Below are 16449 nucleotides of genomic sequence, written 5' to 3'. Positions count from 1 at the left end.
TTCTTTAAGTGGTTCACAATTATACTTCAAGTCTAAATCACATTTTCCTGTCTTTTTCCTAAATTACTATCACCAAAAACATTACCAATATCCTGTGTGTGTTTGAATAAATGCAGTTAAGTCTTTCTTAAAAAACAGGAGAGAATGTGCAAGATCTCAATGGCTCCTTCCTCAACCAGAAACACCTGCGGATACTTACATGGAGACAGCATTCCTCTTACCTCTTCAGAGCAATTTTGGAAATGGAACTCATGAGTGGAGATAAAACAAGTTGAACTAGATTTAACCATCTCTCCAAGGTGTGCCTAACTGTCCCGGTTTGCCTAGGACTACGGGGTTTCCAGGGACAGGAGTCTTAACACTAAAACTAGGAAAGTCCCAGGTGATACAAGGAGAGTGTCACTCTCGGTCACAATTACTTTCACATGGTTTATATCTGCAAATATAGTTGTGATCATGATTTTTCCTGTGAACATTCTTTAACTTTTTATTTAAATTCCAGTAGTTATCATACAGTGTAATATTAGTTACACATACAGTGTAATCATAGTAATATTAGTTTCAGGTGTACATTACAGTGATTCAACACTTCCATACAACACCCAGTGCTCATCACTGGGTGTTGTATAGAACACCATACAACATCAGTGCTCCTTAACATCCATCACCCCGGTTCACCCATCCTTCCACCCACCTCCTCTCTAGTAATCAGCAGTTTGTTCTCTACAGTCAGGAGTGTTCCTTGGTTTGGCTCTTTATCCATATCCTTATTTTTGTTTCTTAAATTCCACACATTCTTTTAATGAAAAAGAATGGAGAAAGCATTAAACTCAGTAATTTTAAATCATCTGAAATTTGACCTCTGAAGAGGAAAGAAAGCATCTATAAAACCCAAACCACCTCAAAAGAGAGTAAATTTTTCCTCCTATCCATCTACATTTGGAATGCCTCCCTTTTTCCTGACCCTGCTGCGGTCTGTCTCCTTATGAATGAGAGCTCAACACAACCAGTTGACTAGATCTATTAACATCTCATCTTCAACTGAAATTGGCTCTCCTAGTGGAACTAAGAACCTAGAAAGTACACACGTTGGGCTACTGTTTCAAGCAATCTCAGAAGCTAATTTACTTTCTATGAAGTCAAAAGGTCTGTTTTGCCCTTGATGAGCTGTGGCTTTAAAACTCCCATGGGCAACTTCAGTAATCTCCAAGTTATGTCACAGTATCTTCCAAACAGTAATTATATTGATTTTTATGTGAAATACAGGTAACAAAACTCTTCTGAGAATGCCATTATCACCAAAACTGTCTGTAGCTATTCCAAAATTTTTCCGATAAACATTCTTCTTATTTTCCTTTCCTCCTTCTAGTCCATATTTGCACAGCACAGGTATCAAAGTTGCTCATCATTAGGCAGTCTTCACAATCTGTTGCATTTACAAAATCTAATGTTTTCCCCTCAGTATCTCTACCCTCCTCCCCACAATTTTCTTAATGAATATCTCTTTTAACCATTTAAAATTACAAAGTTTACCCTCTACTGCTCCATATAATTGATTCAATTTCCTGCATTATCAACGAACATCCTCTGTGTCAGTGCTGTCATTAGAACCTCCTCATAATGAGCATGCCACACCCACATGTAGATATTATACATCTAGAAAATTACACATCTAATTACTTCAGATTCAGAGGTAAAGCATGTTATCAGGATAAATTTCTATGTATAGCTCTGTTTTCATTTTAAAAATTTCAAGTCAACAAGTGTCCATTTTGTACAATTTCAGAAATCATTTTGAATCATCTGTTTTTTTGGTCTACTTTACAATGTCATGCATTCTGAAAAAAGTATTAATCACTTATTCATTCTATCTTTCATTAACTATAAATGCCCACTTTGTACCAAATACTGTACTTAGGCAACACAGGCTATTTATTCTTAGCACATATAATCATAAGAATTTAAGGTGAAATATTATATATAAGGAAAACAATAGGGTCTCACTGTCTTCAAGTCAAAATGTACTTAAGTGGGCATTTCTAGCTAAGAAAACTTTACAGTGGCCAATAGATGTATGCTGGCCAAGCTGTTCAATCAAGTGGGCCTGAATTCCCTACATGTGAATACAGGCACTTCCAGCCATTATGTGTATTCCAATACCCTAAATCTGTATAAATAAGTCACTATATAATTCATTAACTAAATCAGGAGACTCCTGAGCATGAAAGGTGGGTGCTTTTAGTAATTACTCCAAAACAGGCCTAAATCCAGAAATGTCCCAGACAACAGATTTAAGTAGGTGTATGTATAGGATATATTTGTATAGATCCTTCACTAGGTCTAGAATTCTGTTCCATGGATACTGCCACCACCCTTGCTCAAAAGAGATGTCAATGTCAGATCAGTAACTCTCACAGCTACTGTAATCTTACATTCCAAATTTGCTAAAGCAGCTCTCTCTCGGTATTAGCCTATCCTTTTATCCCCATAAATACATTTATAATTTGAAATATCATTTCTCCCAGGGGCGCCTGGGTGGCTCAGTGGGTTAAAGCCTCTGCCTTCAGTTCAGGTCATGATCCAGGATCCCGGGATCAAGCCCCACATCGGACTCTCTGCTCAGCAGGGAGCCTGCTTCCCCCTCTCTCTCTGCCTGCCTCTCTCCCTACTTGTGATCTCTGTCTGCCAAATAAATAAAATCTTTAAAAAAAATATCATTTCTCCCAATGAAAATGAAACAATGGTCCAAAGTCTTTGGAATATAGCAAAAATGGTTCTAAGAAGGAAGTTTATAGCAATATAGGCCTACCTCAAGAGGCAAGAAAAAATGTCAAATGAACAATCTAACCTTAAACCTAAAGAAGCCAGAAAAAGAAACAAAACCAAAGCCAATAGAAAGAAGGAAATAATAAAGATTAGAGGATAAATATAGAATTTTTTTTTAAAAAAAGCAGAAAAGATCAATGAAGCCAGGAGTTAGTTCTTTGAAGGATCAACAAAATTGATAAACCTCTAGCCAGACTCATCACAAAGAGGACTCAAAGTCACAAATCTCACAAATGCAAGAAATACCAACACCACAGAAATACTAACAGTTGTAAGAGATTATAAAAAATTATATACCAACAAATTGGATAACTTAAATGAATTCCTAAAAACATATATCTACAAAACTGAAGCAGGAATAGAAACTTTGAACAGAATGATTCCCAGCAATGAAATTGAATCGGTAATCAAAAAACTCCCAATGGGGTGCCTGGGTGGCTCAGCAGGTTAAAGCCTCTGCCTTCAGCTCAGGTCATGATCCCAGGGTCCTGGGATCGAGCCCCGCATTGGGCTCTCTGCTCAGTGGAGAACCTGCTTCCCCCTCTCTCTCTGCCTGCCTCTCTGCCTACTTGTGATTTCTGTCTGTCAAATAAATAAACTAAAAAAATCTTAAAAAAAAAAAACCCTCCCAATAAACAAAAGTCCAGGACTAGAAGTCTTCATGGGTGAATTCCCAAATATTTAGAGTTTATACCTATTCTCCTCAAACTATTCGAAAATCAAAGAGGAAGGAAAACTTGCAAATTCACTCTATGAGGTTAGTATCATCCTGATATCAAAACCAGATAAAGATACCACACAAAAAGAACTACGACCAGTATCTCTGATGAACATAGATGCAAAAATCCTCAACAAAATACTAGTAAACGGAATCCAACAACAACAACAAAATCATTCACCACAATCAAACAGGATTTACTCCCTGGATACAAGGGTGGTTCAATATTCGCAAATCAATCAATGTGATACACCATATTAATAAGGATAAAAACTATATGATCACTTGAATACATCCAGAAAAACATTTGACAAAGTAAAACATAATTCATAACAAAAAACAAACAAAACAAACAAACAAAAAACACCCTAATAAAGTAGGTTTAGAGAAAACATACCTCAACATAAATAAAGGCCTTATATGAAAAACCCACAGCTGGGACACCTGGGTGGTTCATTTGGTTAAGCATCTCACTTCAGCTCAGGTCATGATCTCAGGTCCTGGGATCAAGCCCGATGTTGGACTCCCCACTCAGTGGGAAGTCTACTTATCTCTCTCCCTCTGCCCCTCCCAATGCTTGTGTGCTCTCTCTCAAATAAATAAATAAAATCTTAAAAAAGAAAAAGAAAAAGAAAACCCACAGCCAAAATCATACTCAATGGGAAAAACAGAACTTTTCCTCTAAGATCAGGAACATGACAAGGGTATCACACTTTCATTACCTTTATTCAATGTAGTACTGGAAATCCTAGCCACAGTGATTAGACAACAAACAAAATAATAGGCATCCAAATTGTTAAGAAGTAAAACTTTCACTACTTGCAGATGTGGTGATACTATACACAGAAAACGCTAAAGACTCCAAAATACTACTAGAACTGAAAAATGAATTCAGTAAAGTCACAGGATACAAAAATCAATGTACAGAAATTTGTTCCATTTTTATATACCAGTAATGAAGCAGCAGAAAGAGAAAGAAAAGAATCTCATTTACAAGTGTTCTAAAAATATATATATATCTAGGAAGCTTAACCAAAGAGGTGAAAAGCTTATACTCTAAAAACTATAAAACACTGATGAAAAATGTTCAAGAAGACCCAAAGAAATGCAAGGCATTCCATGCTCATGGGTTGGAAGGACATTGTTAAAATGTCAATACTACTCAAAGAAATCTATGCATTTCATACAATCCCTATCAAAATACCAATGGCATTTTTCACAGAGCTAGAACAAGCAATCCTAAAATTATATGGAACCACAAAAGAATAACCAAAGCATCTTAAAAAGAAAAGCAAAGTTAAAGACATCACAATATCAGACTTCAGGTTATATTACAAACTTGTAGTAATTAAAGCATAAAAATAGACATGTAAATCAACTAAACAGAAAACCCAGAAATATATCCACAACTATATGGTCAATTAATCTTCAACAAAGCAGGAAAGAATAACCAATTGGAATTTCTCCCATTTTTCCCAATGGGGAAAAAAAAAAGTCTCTACAACAAATGGTGTTGGGAAAACTGGATGACTACATGCAAAAGAATGAAACTGGATCACTTTCTCACACCATGCACAAAAATAAACCCAAAATGGATTAAAGACCTCAGTGTGAGACCTGAAACCATAAAAACCCTAGAAGAGAAAACAGACAGCATTTCTCTGGCATCAGCCATAGCAACAGGTTTGTTTTTTTTTTTTTAAGAGCTATCTCCTAAAGCAAGGAAAATAAAAGCAAAAATATACTATATACACACACACACACACACACACACTCTAAAAAAAAAAAAAATACAAAGCTTCTAAAAAAAAAATTACAAAGCTTCTGCATAGCAAAGGAAACAACAAAATTAAAAAGCAACCTATGGAATGGGAGAAGATATCTGCAAATGGCATATCCAGTATAAAGAACTGATACAACTCAATACCCTAAAAACAAATAATCCAATTTAAAAATTGGCAGAATATATGAAAAGTATTTCTCAAAAGACATCCAGATGGCCAACACATGAAAAGATGCTCAACACTACTCCTCATCAGGGAAATGCAAATCAAACAACAAGGCGATATCACCTCATACCTGTCAGAATGGCCAAACTCAAAAACACAAGAAACAAGCATTGGTGAGGATGTGGAGAAAAGGAAACCTCTTGCACTGTTCGTGGGAAGGCACACTGGTGTAGCCACTGTAAAAAATAGTGTGGAGGCTCCTCAAAAAGTTAATAGAACTACCCTACAATGCAGTAATTACACTACTGGGTATTTATCCAAAAATAGAAAAAAAAAGTAATTTAAAGGGATACATGCACCCCTGCTTACTGAAGCATTATTTACAATAGCCAGATTATAGAAGCAGCCCAAGAATCCACAGATGAATGGATAAAAAAAGAGGCAGTATATATACATATAAAAATGGAAAATTACTCAGCCATAAAAAATGAAACCTTGCCATTTGCAACAACATGGATGGAGCTAGAGAGTATAATGCTAAGCAAAATAAGTCAGAGAAAGACAGGTATCATATGATCTCACTCACATGTTGAATTTAACAAAACAAACAAGCAAAGGAAAAAAAAAAAAGAAAAACCAGGAAACAGACTCTTAACAGTAGAAAACTGACAGTTACCAGAGGGGGAGGTGGAGGAAACAGGTGATGGGGATCAGAGTACAATTTACACTGAACAATGTATAAAATGGTTGAATCACTATACTTATTCACCTGAAACTAATATAACATTATATTAACTATGCTAGAATTAAAAACTTAAAAAATAAAGTATCATTTGCCTCAATTTCTGATTTGGTAAATGTAACAGGAACAAAATAGCATCCCCTTCCTTCTATGCAGAAATAAGAGGGTTTAAAAATCCGATTCAAGGGGCAAAAGATCAGTGCTACCAGGATCTTCCCTTTACCAAGGGATAGAGAGCATTCATGCGATAAAGAATAATTCAAGTATTTTCAGTAAGTGTTTTCAGAGATTTTCAATAAATGTGAAGAAAACGTTAAACATCTTAGGAAGTTTAAAGGACAGGTTTACTTACAATTGACATTAGAGTTAGTACATAGTGCTGCAGATTCTGTCCATGATGATGAACCATTTTGGCATCAGCTGTAACCATGACTTCCACATATCTTGGATAGGATAAGAAACGTTTTTTCCTGGAATGTAATGGACTTCTTTCATCTTCCAAGGATTTATTTTTTGAAGGGTACTCTAGAGCCATTTCCTTCTTTACATTAAGATCTTCGTTCATGTTGCTGTTGTTGTGAAGGGGTAAAGTGGTCTGCTTTATTTGACTTTCTAGGGGGAAAAGAGAATATAATGCAGAGCCATTAATTAGATGGGACTAAAATATTGCACAAAAATTAATACATACACATCCGCTTCCAATGTGAAACACAAGGATAAAAAAAAAAGTGTTATGCAGCAGTATCATGAGGATTACTATGCCTAGTAATAAAATGTTCATTTTCATAGATTACCCTAAGAAAAACCAAACTCTAAGTCTTTTTTAAGTTTTTTCTATTTATTTATTTGACAGACAGAGATCACAAGAGGCAGGCAGAGAGAGAGGGGGAAGCAGGCTTCCTGCTAAGCAGAGAGCCTGATGTGGGGTTCAATCCCAAGACCCCGACATCATGACCTGAGCTGAAGGCAGAGGCTTAACCCACTGAGCCACCCAGGTGCCCTAAGTCTTTTCTTTTAAACAGCTGTGGCTGGTCAAGTCCATTGTTAACCACTGTGTTCATAAAAAAAATCAAGGAGTTCCCATTTTTTTTTAGTAGGTAAATTAGGCCCTCAAGCCAATGGCATTTCAACCCATTACAAAGTAATCACATTTTGAAGACAATATGGAGAAGCTTTTGTTAGACTTAAGTGAATATCACCATAGACAGAAAAAATCAAACCATAGAACAATGGTGGCTTTTTGAATCCAGAAAAGTTAGATGTAGATATAAATTTTATAATACTTGATTATATGAAATACCCAATAACATGTTATGTTTAAATACAGCATTCAAATTATTCAACATTAGAGATTATTACAGAGGCGATATTTAAGTCCTATGCATTTATAGAAACTAATTATTTGTGCTATTAGGAAAAAATTATAAGCAGCATAGTTGCTCATCCTATGTCCTTCTCCATTTTTTCTCTCCTCCTTTTTCTCTCTTTTTCAGACAACTGTTTTGTGGAAGTATTTTCAATGGAAGAGTACACCAAAGAATCAGTTAAGAAAAAAATCAAAGACCCTGGAAACTACTCAGACTTAGTTGTACTATAAAGATTAGACAAATATAAAACTATTACAAAAATAATTTCCTTTTAAGTAAGCAGCGACCCTATGCTTGTAAGAAACAAGAGCATTGTTTCCACAGATTCCCAAACCCTCCTACCTTTTAATATACTGTGTGCTTAGGTTTTAAATTCACCTCAGTGGGAAATTCTGAATTTGGCAAACTGAGTGTATGGCCCTAAAATTTTGTCCTAAAATCTTTCTCCTGGGGTGACTCCACCAATAAAATATCCATGACCACTTAATAGATCTTGGAAAAGAGCTCAGACATAATTTATATATTATAAATTATATATATTGTATAATATATACATATATATGTATCTAATTATGTACTATATATATGTCATAATTATATACAAGTCTCAGGGTTATTAAGAAGAACATAAATATATGGATTTGTTAATCTATTTCACGTAAACATTGATGCATACTCTAAACCAGGAAACATTTAGAAACTGAAGAGCCAATAGAACATCATAAAGGTTACACTGTAGTAGGAAGACACAACAAGTACACATATTAAAGATAAATTTCAGAATAATTTTAAGTGCTTTGAATTAACAATTCACCTAGAGTCAAAAAACCAAGATGCCCTTACGGACGAATGGATAAGGAAGATGTGGTCCATATGCACTATGGAGTATTATGCCTCCATCAGAAAGGATGAATACCCAACTTTTGTAGCAACATGGACGGGACTGGAAGAGATTATGCTGAGTGAAATAAGTCAAGCAGAGAGAGTCAATTATCATATGGTTTCACTTATTGTGGAGCATAACAAATAGCATGGAGGACATGGGGAGTTAGGAGAAGGGAGTTGGGGGAAATTGGAAGGGGAGTGAACAATAAGAGATTATGGACTCAAAAACAATCTGAAGGGTTTGAAGAGGTGGGGGGGGTGGGAGGTTGGGGGAACCAGGTGGGTATTAGAGAGGACACGGATTGCATGGAGCAGTGGGTGTGGTACAAAAACAATGAATACTGTTATGCTGAAAATAAATTTTAAAAAATGATTAAAAAATAAAAATTAAAATTAAAATTAAAAATTAAATTTAAAAAAATGTGGTTCTACCTATCCAAATGGCTTAAATTTGAAAAACCAATAATACCAAGTGTTAGAACAACCACTTTGGAAAACTACTTGGCAATTTCCAAGTTAGACACATGTCTATGCCACCCCTGCAATTCTATAAGATACATACCTAAGGAAAACGTACATCAACAAAAAGATTTATATAAGACTGTGCATAGCAAGACTGGCATATAAATCAATGGAATAGAATACAGAGCCCAGAAGTAAACACCCACATATATGGTCAAATGATCTTCAGCAAGGGTGCCAAGACTACCTATGAGAAAACGGTCTCAACAAGAGGTGACGGAAAAAACTGGACATCCACACGCAGAAGAATGAAATTGGAGCCTTATCTTATGAAAACTCACAAATGGATTAAAGACCTCAAACTCTATAAATCCTAAAAGAGAACATGGTAGAAAAGTTTCATGACATTGGATTTTGACAAGGTTTTTTGGTTGGGTAAGACACCAAAGCACAGTCAACAAAACAAACAGCACGACCCCAAGTTTTAAAATTGTATTAAAGGACACAACAGAGTGAAAAGGCAACCTACTGAATGGGAGACAAGATCTACAAGTCTTTTTTTCCTGAAGAGGAGAACAAAAATGCCTTCCTTGCATCTGTTTTAAGGCTTTTAGTTCAAGTAACTTCCTTTGCCGAAGCGGTATGGATCTTGATTGGCATATTCTGCCATCACAGACCATAAGGTTTCCAAGGAATAAACTAGATAATCCAACGAAAGCTACTAGATCAGTACTCAGTAAATGGTAGTTATTACTTTTGTTATTACTAATTATATTAAAAAATTATGTGCTGTTGACGGACACATGCCCTTCAAGTTCACTTCTAAAAAATTGACTGTAACTGCTTTGTTTAGGAAAAACAGTTGGCTGTTTTGTTGCTAGGTTTATAAAGTTAAAAAATGCCTATTCATATGGTTGTGCTGTGATGCAGCTGAAATCTTGAGGCAGAAGCTCTGTGTGATTCTGTTTAGCAATCACAGTGCATTGTTACCCAAGCCTGCAGCAAGTGGAAAACAAAGTTTTTCATTCTCACTACTTTTGGGGAGTAATTGACAAGTGTTTCATAGTTCCTAGAGCTGAGTTGCATGTACCATAATTCCCTGATTTCAACAATTTTTCAGATAAATCTCATAAAACGTGGAGCCTTAGCTTTAGGGTGATGGTGCTCTGTAACAGCACCTGCATTATATTTTGGGGTTTATTATTTTTTTATTGAAGACAAATGGCCTTCCATAGCTATTGAGGCATATTTCTACTCTCATAAATCTTGATCTGCCAGGTTCTAGATCATTTGCTTAGCTGATGCTTTGGGAAGCCCAAGGGGAAAGCACTGATTAGGCTTTTCAGGCTGAGGTTCCTATTTGGCTATTTGGCCAGCAGGAAAGCCTTCATTTTTTCATTAGGGAAACTAGTGGCAGCAGAATCTGCCTTGTGATCTGTCAATAAATAAATAAAATCTTTAAAAAAAATACTATTTATGGACTGAAAAATGTAAGCTCCATGAACCCACTGTTCTTTATTTTTTCCCCTGAGCAAGATAATTACATTCTATTGGAAATACAGGAATGGTAGGTATCATAAATTGAACTCCCTGAACAAGTGGAGATATATATATGCATATATATACACACAGGAGGGGGTTTCAAAAGTCTCCTCCAACTCCACAAAAGAGCCCTATTCAAACATGGGCCAAAGAAATGAATAGACATTTCACCAAAGATAATATATGAATAGCCAATAAGCATGTTGACAGGATATTCAACCTAATTAGAAAAATTCAAATCAAACTACAGTGAAGGGGCACCTGGGTGGCTCAGTGGGTTAAGCCTCTGCCTTCGGCTCAGGTCATGATCTCAGGGTCCTGGGATTGAGCCCCGCATCGGGCTCTCTGCTTAGCAGGGAGCCTGCTTCCCCCCTTCTCTCTGCCTGCCTCTCTGCCTACTTGTGATCTCTGTCAAATAAATAAATAATTAAAAAAAAAAACTACAGTGAAATATCACTCCACCCCAATTAGGATAGCTACTCTAACTTAAATGTTGCCAAAATGTGGAGAAATTAGATCCCTGCACACTACGGCTGGAATTATAAAAATGGTACAGCTACTACAGAAAATATAAAGGTGCCTAAAAAGATTACAAGTAGAACTACCATATGATTAGCAATACTACTTCTAAGTATATATTCAAAATTAAAAAAAAAAAAACGGTCCTGAAGAAATACATGCACACCCATGTTCATTCAGCATTATTCATAATAGCCAAAAGGTAGAAGCAACTTGAATGTCCATCAATGGATAAATGGATAGTGAAATGTGGCATATACATACTATGGATTATTCAGCCTTAAAGGAAATTCTGTTACATGCTACAATAGGGATGAATCCTGAAGATGTTATTATGCTAAGTAAATGAGCAGTGACAAAATAAAAAAAAAAAAAGCTGTATGATTTCACTTATATGAGGTGTCTAAAATAATTAAAATCATACAAACTTGAATGGGTGGTTAGAAGGGCCTGTCCATATCTCACTGCGGGAGAAATCTCCTAAAGTCTGCCCAAGCTTGGACCTAAGAAACCAAATATTTCGCTGGCTAGCAATGGTAGGTAAAATGGGAACACAATCCAATTAAGGAAGCACTGCGTTCTGAAGTAGTCAGACTGACAAGAAGAGTAAGTAAGCATAGAGGGTTCTGTGTAGACTAAAGTAACAACTCCAAATTAGAAGGAAAACATTAATGGAAACAATACAGCTATTAATAGGAAATGCAAAAAATAAGAAAAAGGATAATGGGGGAGGGAAAAAGAGTCCCTACAACAAAATTACAAACTTTCCAATCCAAAGATCCAATTCTGGAGGAGTTTTTTTAAAAAGGAAAAAATAGCCCACATCAAGATCCCATAGACATTACAAGTATTTATTATAAGCAACTTGATGGAAAACAAATTTATAAATGTTTTCTAGAAAATTCTTGGAAAAACACAACTTATCAAAACTGACCCAAAAAGAACTAAAAAGCCTAAAGAACCACATAACTTTTAAAAAATTGAGTCCTAGGGTGCCTGGGGAGCTCAGTCATTAAGCATCTGTCTTCCACTCAGGTCATGATCTCAGAGTCCTGGGATCGAGTCTGTTTCTCCCTCTCCCTTTTGCCCCCTCCTCCCCACCAATCATGTTCTCCTCTCAATCTATCTCAAATAAACAAAAATCTTCGAAAAATAAAAATAAAAAAAATTGAGTCCTAATCAATTTTTCCAAATTCCAACCTCAAATGGCTTTATCAGTAAATACTACTAAATATTTTTAAAAGGCACTACTTTTTCCAATACTCTAAGAACTTCAAAAAAGAAAACAATTCCAAATTTGCTTCATAAGGTTCTTAGGAGATACTATAACAAAATATCTTCATAATCTTGGTTAAAAATTTTAAAAAGGATTCCTTAGGACACATACAATACTAAACATGAAAACTATTCATTTGATAAGACTGAACTTGTGTTCACTAAAAAACACCATTATGGAAGAAGATATTTGCAGTATATATAAACAAAGGGCTTATATACAGATTATACAGTTAATCTTAAACCAACAAGAAACAAAAATAAGGGAGACAATACTTCACAATAGATAAAATCCAAGGGTAATATATGAAATGATGCCCCCCAAAATTGATACTCTTTAAAATACAAATTAAAACACAATGAAACATTATATGCCCCCCCAACAAAAAGGCTAAAATGAAAAATACTGGCAATGACATGGCATGGTAATAAAATGTGGGGCACCTGAACATCCCTATCCTGCTGATGACACTGAAAATTGGCATATTCAACTTGGAAAAAATTTCCCTAGGGCAGGAGGGAACTGGGATAGGTCATATAGCTTAGTGCCAAAGAGATAAATTGTTTACCTTTAAATACCAGACATAAGTGTATATATAACTACTTAAATATAGCGTATTACCAAAGAGAAACAGATACCCAGAATTTCCAATTTTAAAGGGAAAAAACCATTGTAAGTAAAGAAATATGGGAAAAGAATCAGAATGTCAATATGAAACACAAACAACACCTAACACCTTCTGCTTACTGTCAGTCAAGTGCTCTTCTGGTAGTTTACTTATATTAATTCATTTAAACAGCACCGTAAGAGATAGGTATTGTTAACTCCATATTACAGATGAGGAATCTGCAACATAGAGATTAAAAAACTCACAACCATGTTTATAAAAAATAAAATTTAAAGAAGAGTGCAAAAAAAAAAAAAACCCTCACAACCACAATTGATCACCAATGGAGCTGCAATAAAACAAAAGGAACAAAACTAATAGACCATTTATCATAATAGCACATTCATCATAATAGCAGTGAACAGTTTAGATTTGCCTATCAAAACAAAAGTTTCACAGATATTGGGTCAATAAAATCCAGTTGTATGTTAAACAGCACATCTGGGATTCAAATGCTGGGAATCTGGCTCCAGAGTCAGTGGTTTTAACCACTAAAAGATACTGTTTGACAATGATTGTTAAAGGGAAAAAATCAGAATTTAGCAAATATAGCATTAGAGATGTCAAAAGTCTAATTTCTATCAGAATGAAATGGGGGGCACCTGGGTGGCTCAGTGGGTTAAGCCTCTGCCTTCGGCTCAGGTCATGATCTCAGAGTCCTAGGATCGAGCCCTGCATCAGGCTCTCTGCTCAACAAGGAGCCTGCTTCCCCCTCTCTCTCTGCCTGCCTCTCTGCCTACTTGTAATCTCTGTCAAATAAATAAATAAAATCTTAAAAAAAAAATTAAAAAAAGAAAAGAGAAGAAATGAAATGGGAATGTTCTATATAACACTTTGTCAAAACAAATGAATTCAGAAAAAATATAATTTCATACTCCATCAACACACAACAGTATGAATGCATCTTGTCACTAAGTTTAAAAAGTGAGAAAAATTAAATAGAACCTACTTCTTGGTGGTTTATAAACTCAATATACACTCTTATAAATACATATGGATATATAGAAAGCAAGATGATGACATACATGGGAGTTAAAATGCTGGGTGCTTCAGGTGAGGGGAGGCAGGAGGACAAAATGGGAGGGTGGGTAGGAGTGGAATTATGTGGCTGCATATGGGTTGCTGTCCAAGTCCTGCATTTCATGTTGATTCGTAGATTAAAAAATAAAGAATTTTATTAAAAAAATATAAAGACTGCATGAGCACAAAGCAGGGGGAGCAATAGGTGAGGGAGAAGCAGACACCCTACTGAGCAGGGAGCCCAATGCAGGACTCAATCCCAGGACCCTGGGATCCTGACCTGAGCCAAAGGCACATGCCCAATTGACTGAGCCACCCAGGTGCCCCAATTTTTTAATTAAATTCTTAAAAAGTAATATACCAAACTAATAGCTATTAAAATAAAACATCTCTCACTACTATCATGTACTATTGTTTTGGTAATGCTATCTAAAGCAGTAAGACAATAAAATGAAATACACAGTATGAATATTAGGAAGAAAGTTTTCACTGTTTATTTAGTATAGAAATGGCTTTTGTAACTAAAATCCCAAGAGACTCAATTTAAGACTTCTTAAGCTAACCTCAACACAGGAATAACTGAATGAGACATTATGCAGCTGTTAAAAAATGAATTAGTTCTGCATGTCTAATATAGAAGGATGTCCATGTGTTTTTTAAGTAAAAAATTTAAGTGTCAGTGATATGTACAGTATAATCTTATTTTTGTAGAAACTTCCAAGGACACAAGTATTTAGCCATACAAATTTACATAATGAGATAAAAAGGTATGTAACTATACACCTCAAATTTCTAACACCTCAACATAAAAGGTGGGTAGAATTATTTTATTCTTTCACATCTCTGTGTCCATTAAACCATTACAATAAACTTGTTTTATTGGATCTTTTAACCATGTTTTAAAACAGCATCTACACAAAGGAAACAAAAGCGAAAATGACTTTTGGGACTTCATCAAGATCAAAAGCTTCTGCAGAGCAAAGGAATCAGTCAACAAAACAAAGAGGCAACCCACGGAATGGGAGAAGATATTTGCAAATGACAGTACAGACAAAAGGTTGATATCCAGAATCTATAAAGAACTCTTCAAACTCAACACACACAAAACAGATAATCATATCAAAAAATGGGCAAGAAGATATGAACAGACACTTCTCCAATGAAGACATACAAATGGCTATCAGACACATGAAAAAATGTTCATCATCACTAGCCATCAGGGAGATTCAAATCAAAACCACATTGAGATACCACCTTACACAAGTTAGAATCGCCAAAATTAGCAAGACAGGAAACAACATGTGTTGGAGAGGATGTGGAGAAAGGGGAACCCTCTTACACTGTTGGTGGGAATGCAAATTGGTGCAGCCACTTTGGAGAACAGTGTGGAGATTCCTCAAGAAATTAAAAAGAGCTTCCCTATGACCCTGCTATTGCACTACTGGGTATTTACCCCAAAGATACAGATGTAGTGAAAAGAAGGGCCATCTGTACCCCAATGTTCATAGCAGCAATGGCCACGATGGAAAGAACCAAGGTGCCCTTCAACAGATGAATGGATAAGGAAGATGTGGCCCATATACACTATGGAGTATTATGCCTCCATCAGAAAGGATGAATACCCAACTTTTGTAGCAACATGGACGGGACTGGAAGAGATTGTGCTGAGTGAAATAAGTCAAGCAGAGAGAGTCAATTATCATATGGTTTCACTTATTTGTGGAGCATAACAAATAGCATGGAGGACAAGGGGAGATGGAGAGAAGGGAGTTGAGGGAAATTGGAAGGGGAGGTGAACCATGAGAGACTATGGACTCTGAAAAACAATCTGAGGGTTTTGAAGGGGCAGGAGGTGGGAGGTTGGGGGAACCAGGTGAGGGGTATTGGGGAGGGCATGTATTGCATGGAGCACTAGGTGTGGTGCAAAAACAATGAATACTGTTACGCTGAAAAAAAAAAAAAAAAAAAAAAAAATATATATATATATATATATATATATATATATATATATATATACTTACCATTCAAAAAAAAAAAAAACAGCATCTACAAATTTTACAGGCTACAACACTCATCTCATTACATTTTGATATTCATAATCAAGCAGTGAAACAAATGATAAAATGACCTTTCCAAATATCCAAATGGGTATATTCAAAGCTCATTTGCCAATTACGTCATCTTTATGAATGCTTATTTTTACTTATGTTCCAAGTCAAATGCTAAAATGATATGCATCCTTTATTAATAGCAAGTGTATTAGGACCCAAAAATAATTTAAAGCAAACCATACCCATCAAATCAGGAACATCATGCAATGGATTATTTGCCCACTAGAACATAAATATTTAACTATATCTGTAATATAACACTTCTTTTTCCGCAGTATAGTGTATTGTAGAATACACGGAAATTGTTAAAAATAATCCCTAACATAAACTACTAAAAATTTACTGTTAAATTGTAAACTAGAAAT

General features: G+C 35.5%; 1 protein-coding gene across 1 annotated transcript in view; it reads right to left on the bottom strand.

The window, feature by feature from the left end:
- Nucleotides 1-16449, bottom strand: part of ADAMTS20 (ADAM metallopeptidase with thrombospondin type 1 motif 20) — a 195495-nt gene that overhangs the window by 149040 nt on the left and 30006 nt on the right. The window contains 1 exon segment of the mRNA XM_047742257.1: nucleotides 6588-6847. Coding sequence (XP_047598213.1) covers nucleotides 6588-6847 — 260 coding nt within the window.

This window comes from Lutra lutra, chromosome 8, assembly GCF_902655055.1.
Source record: "Lutra lutra chromosome 8, mLutLut1.2, whole genome shotgun sequence".
Classification (NCBI taxonomy): domain Eukaryota; kingdom Metazoa; phylum Chordata; class Mammalia; order Carnivora; family Mustelidae; genus Lutra; species Lutra lutra.
The sequence above is the reverse complement of the archived record's forward strand: the minus strand, read 5'-3'. Positions and strand labels throughout refer to the sequence as shown.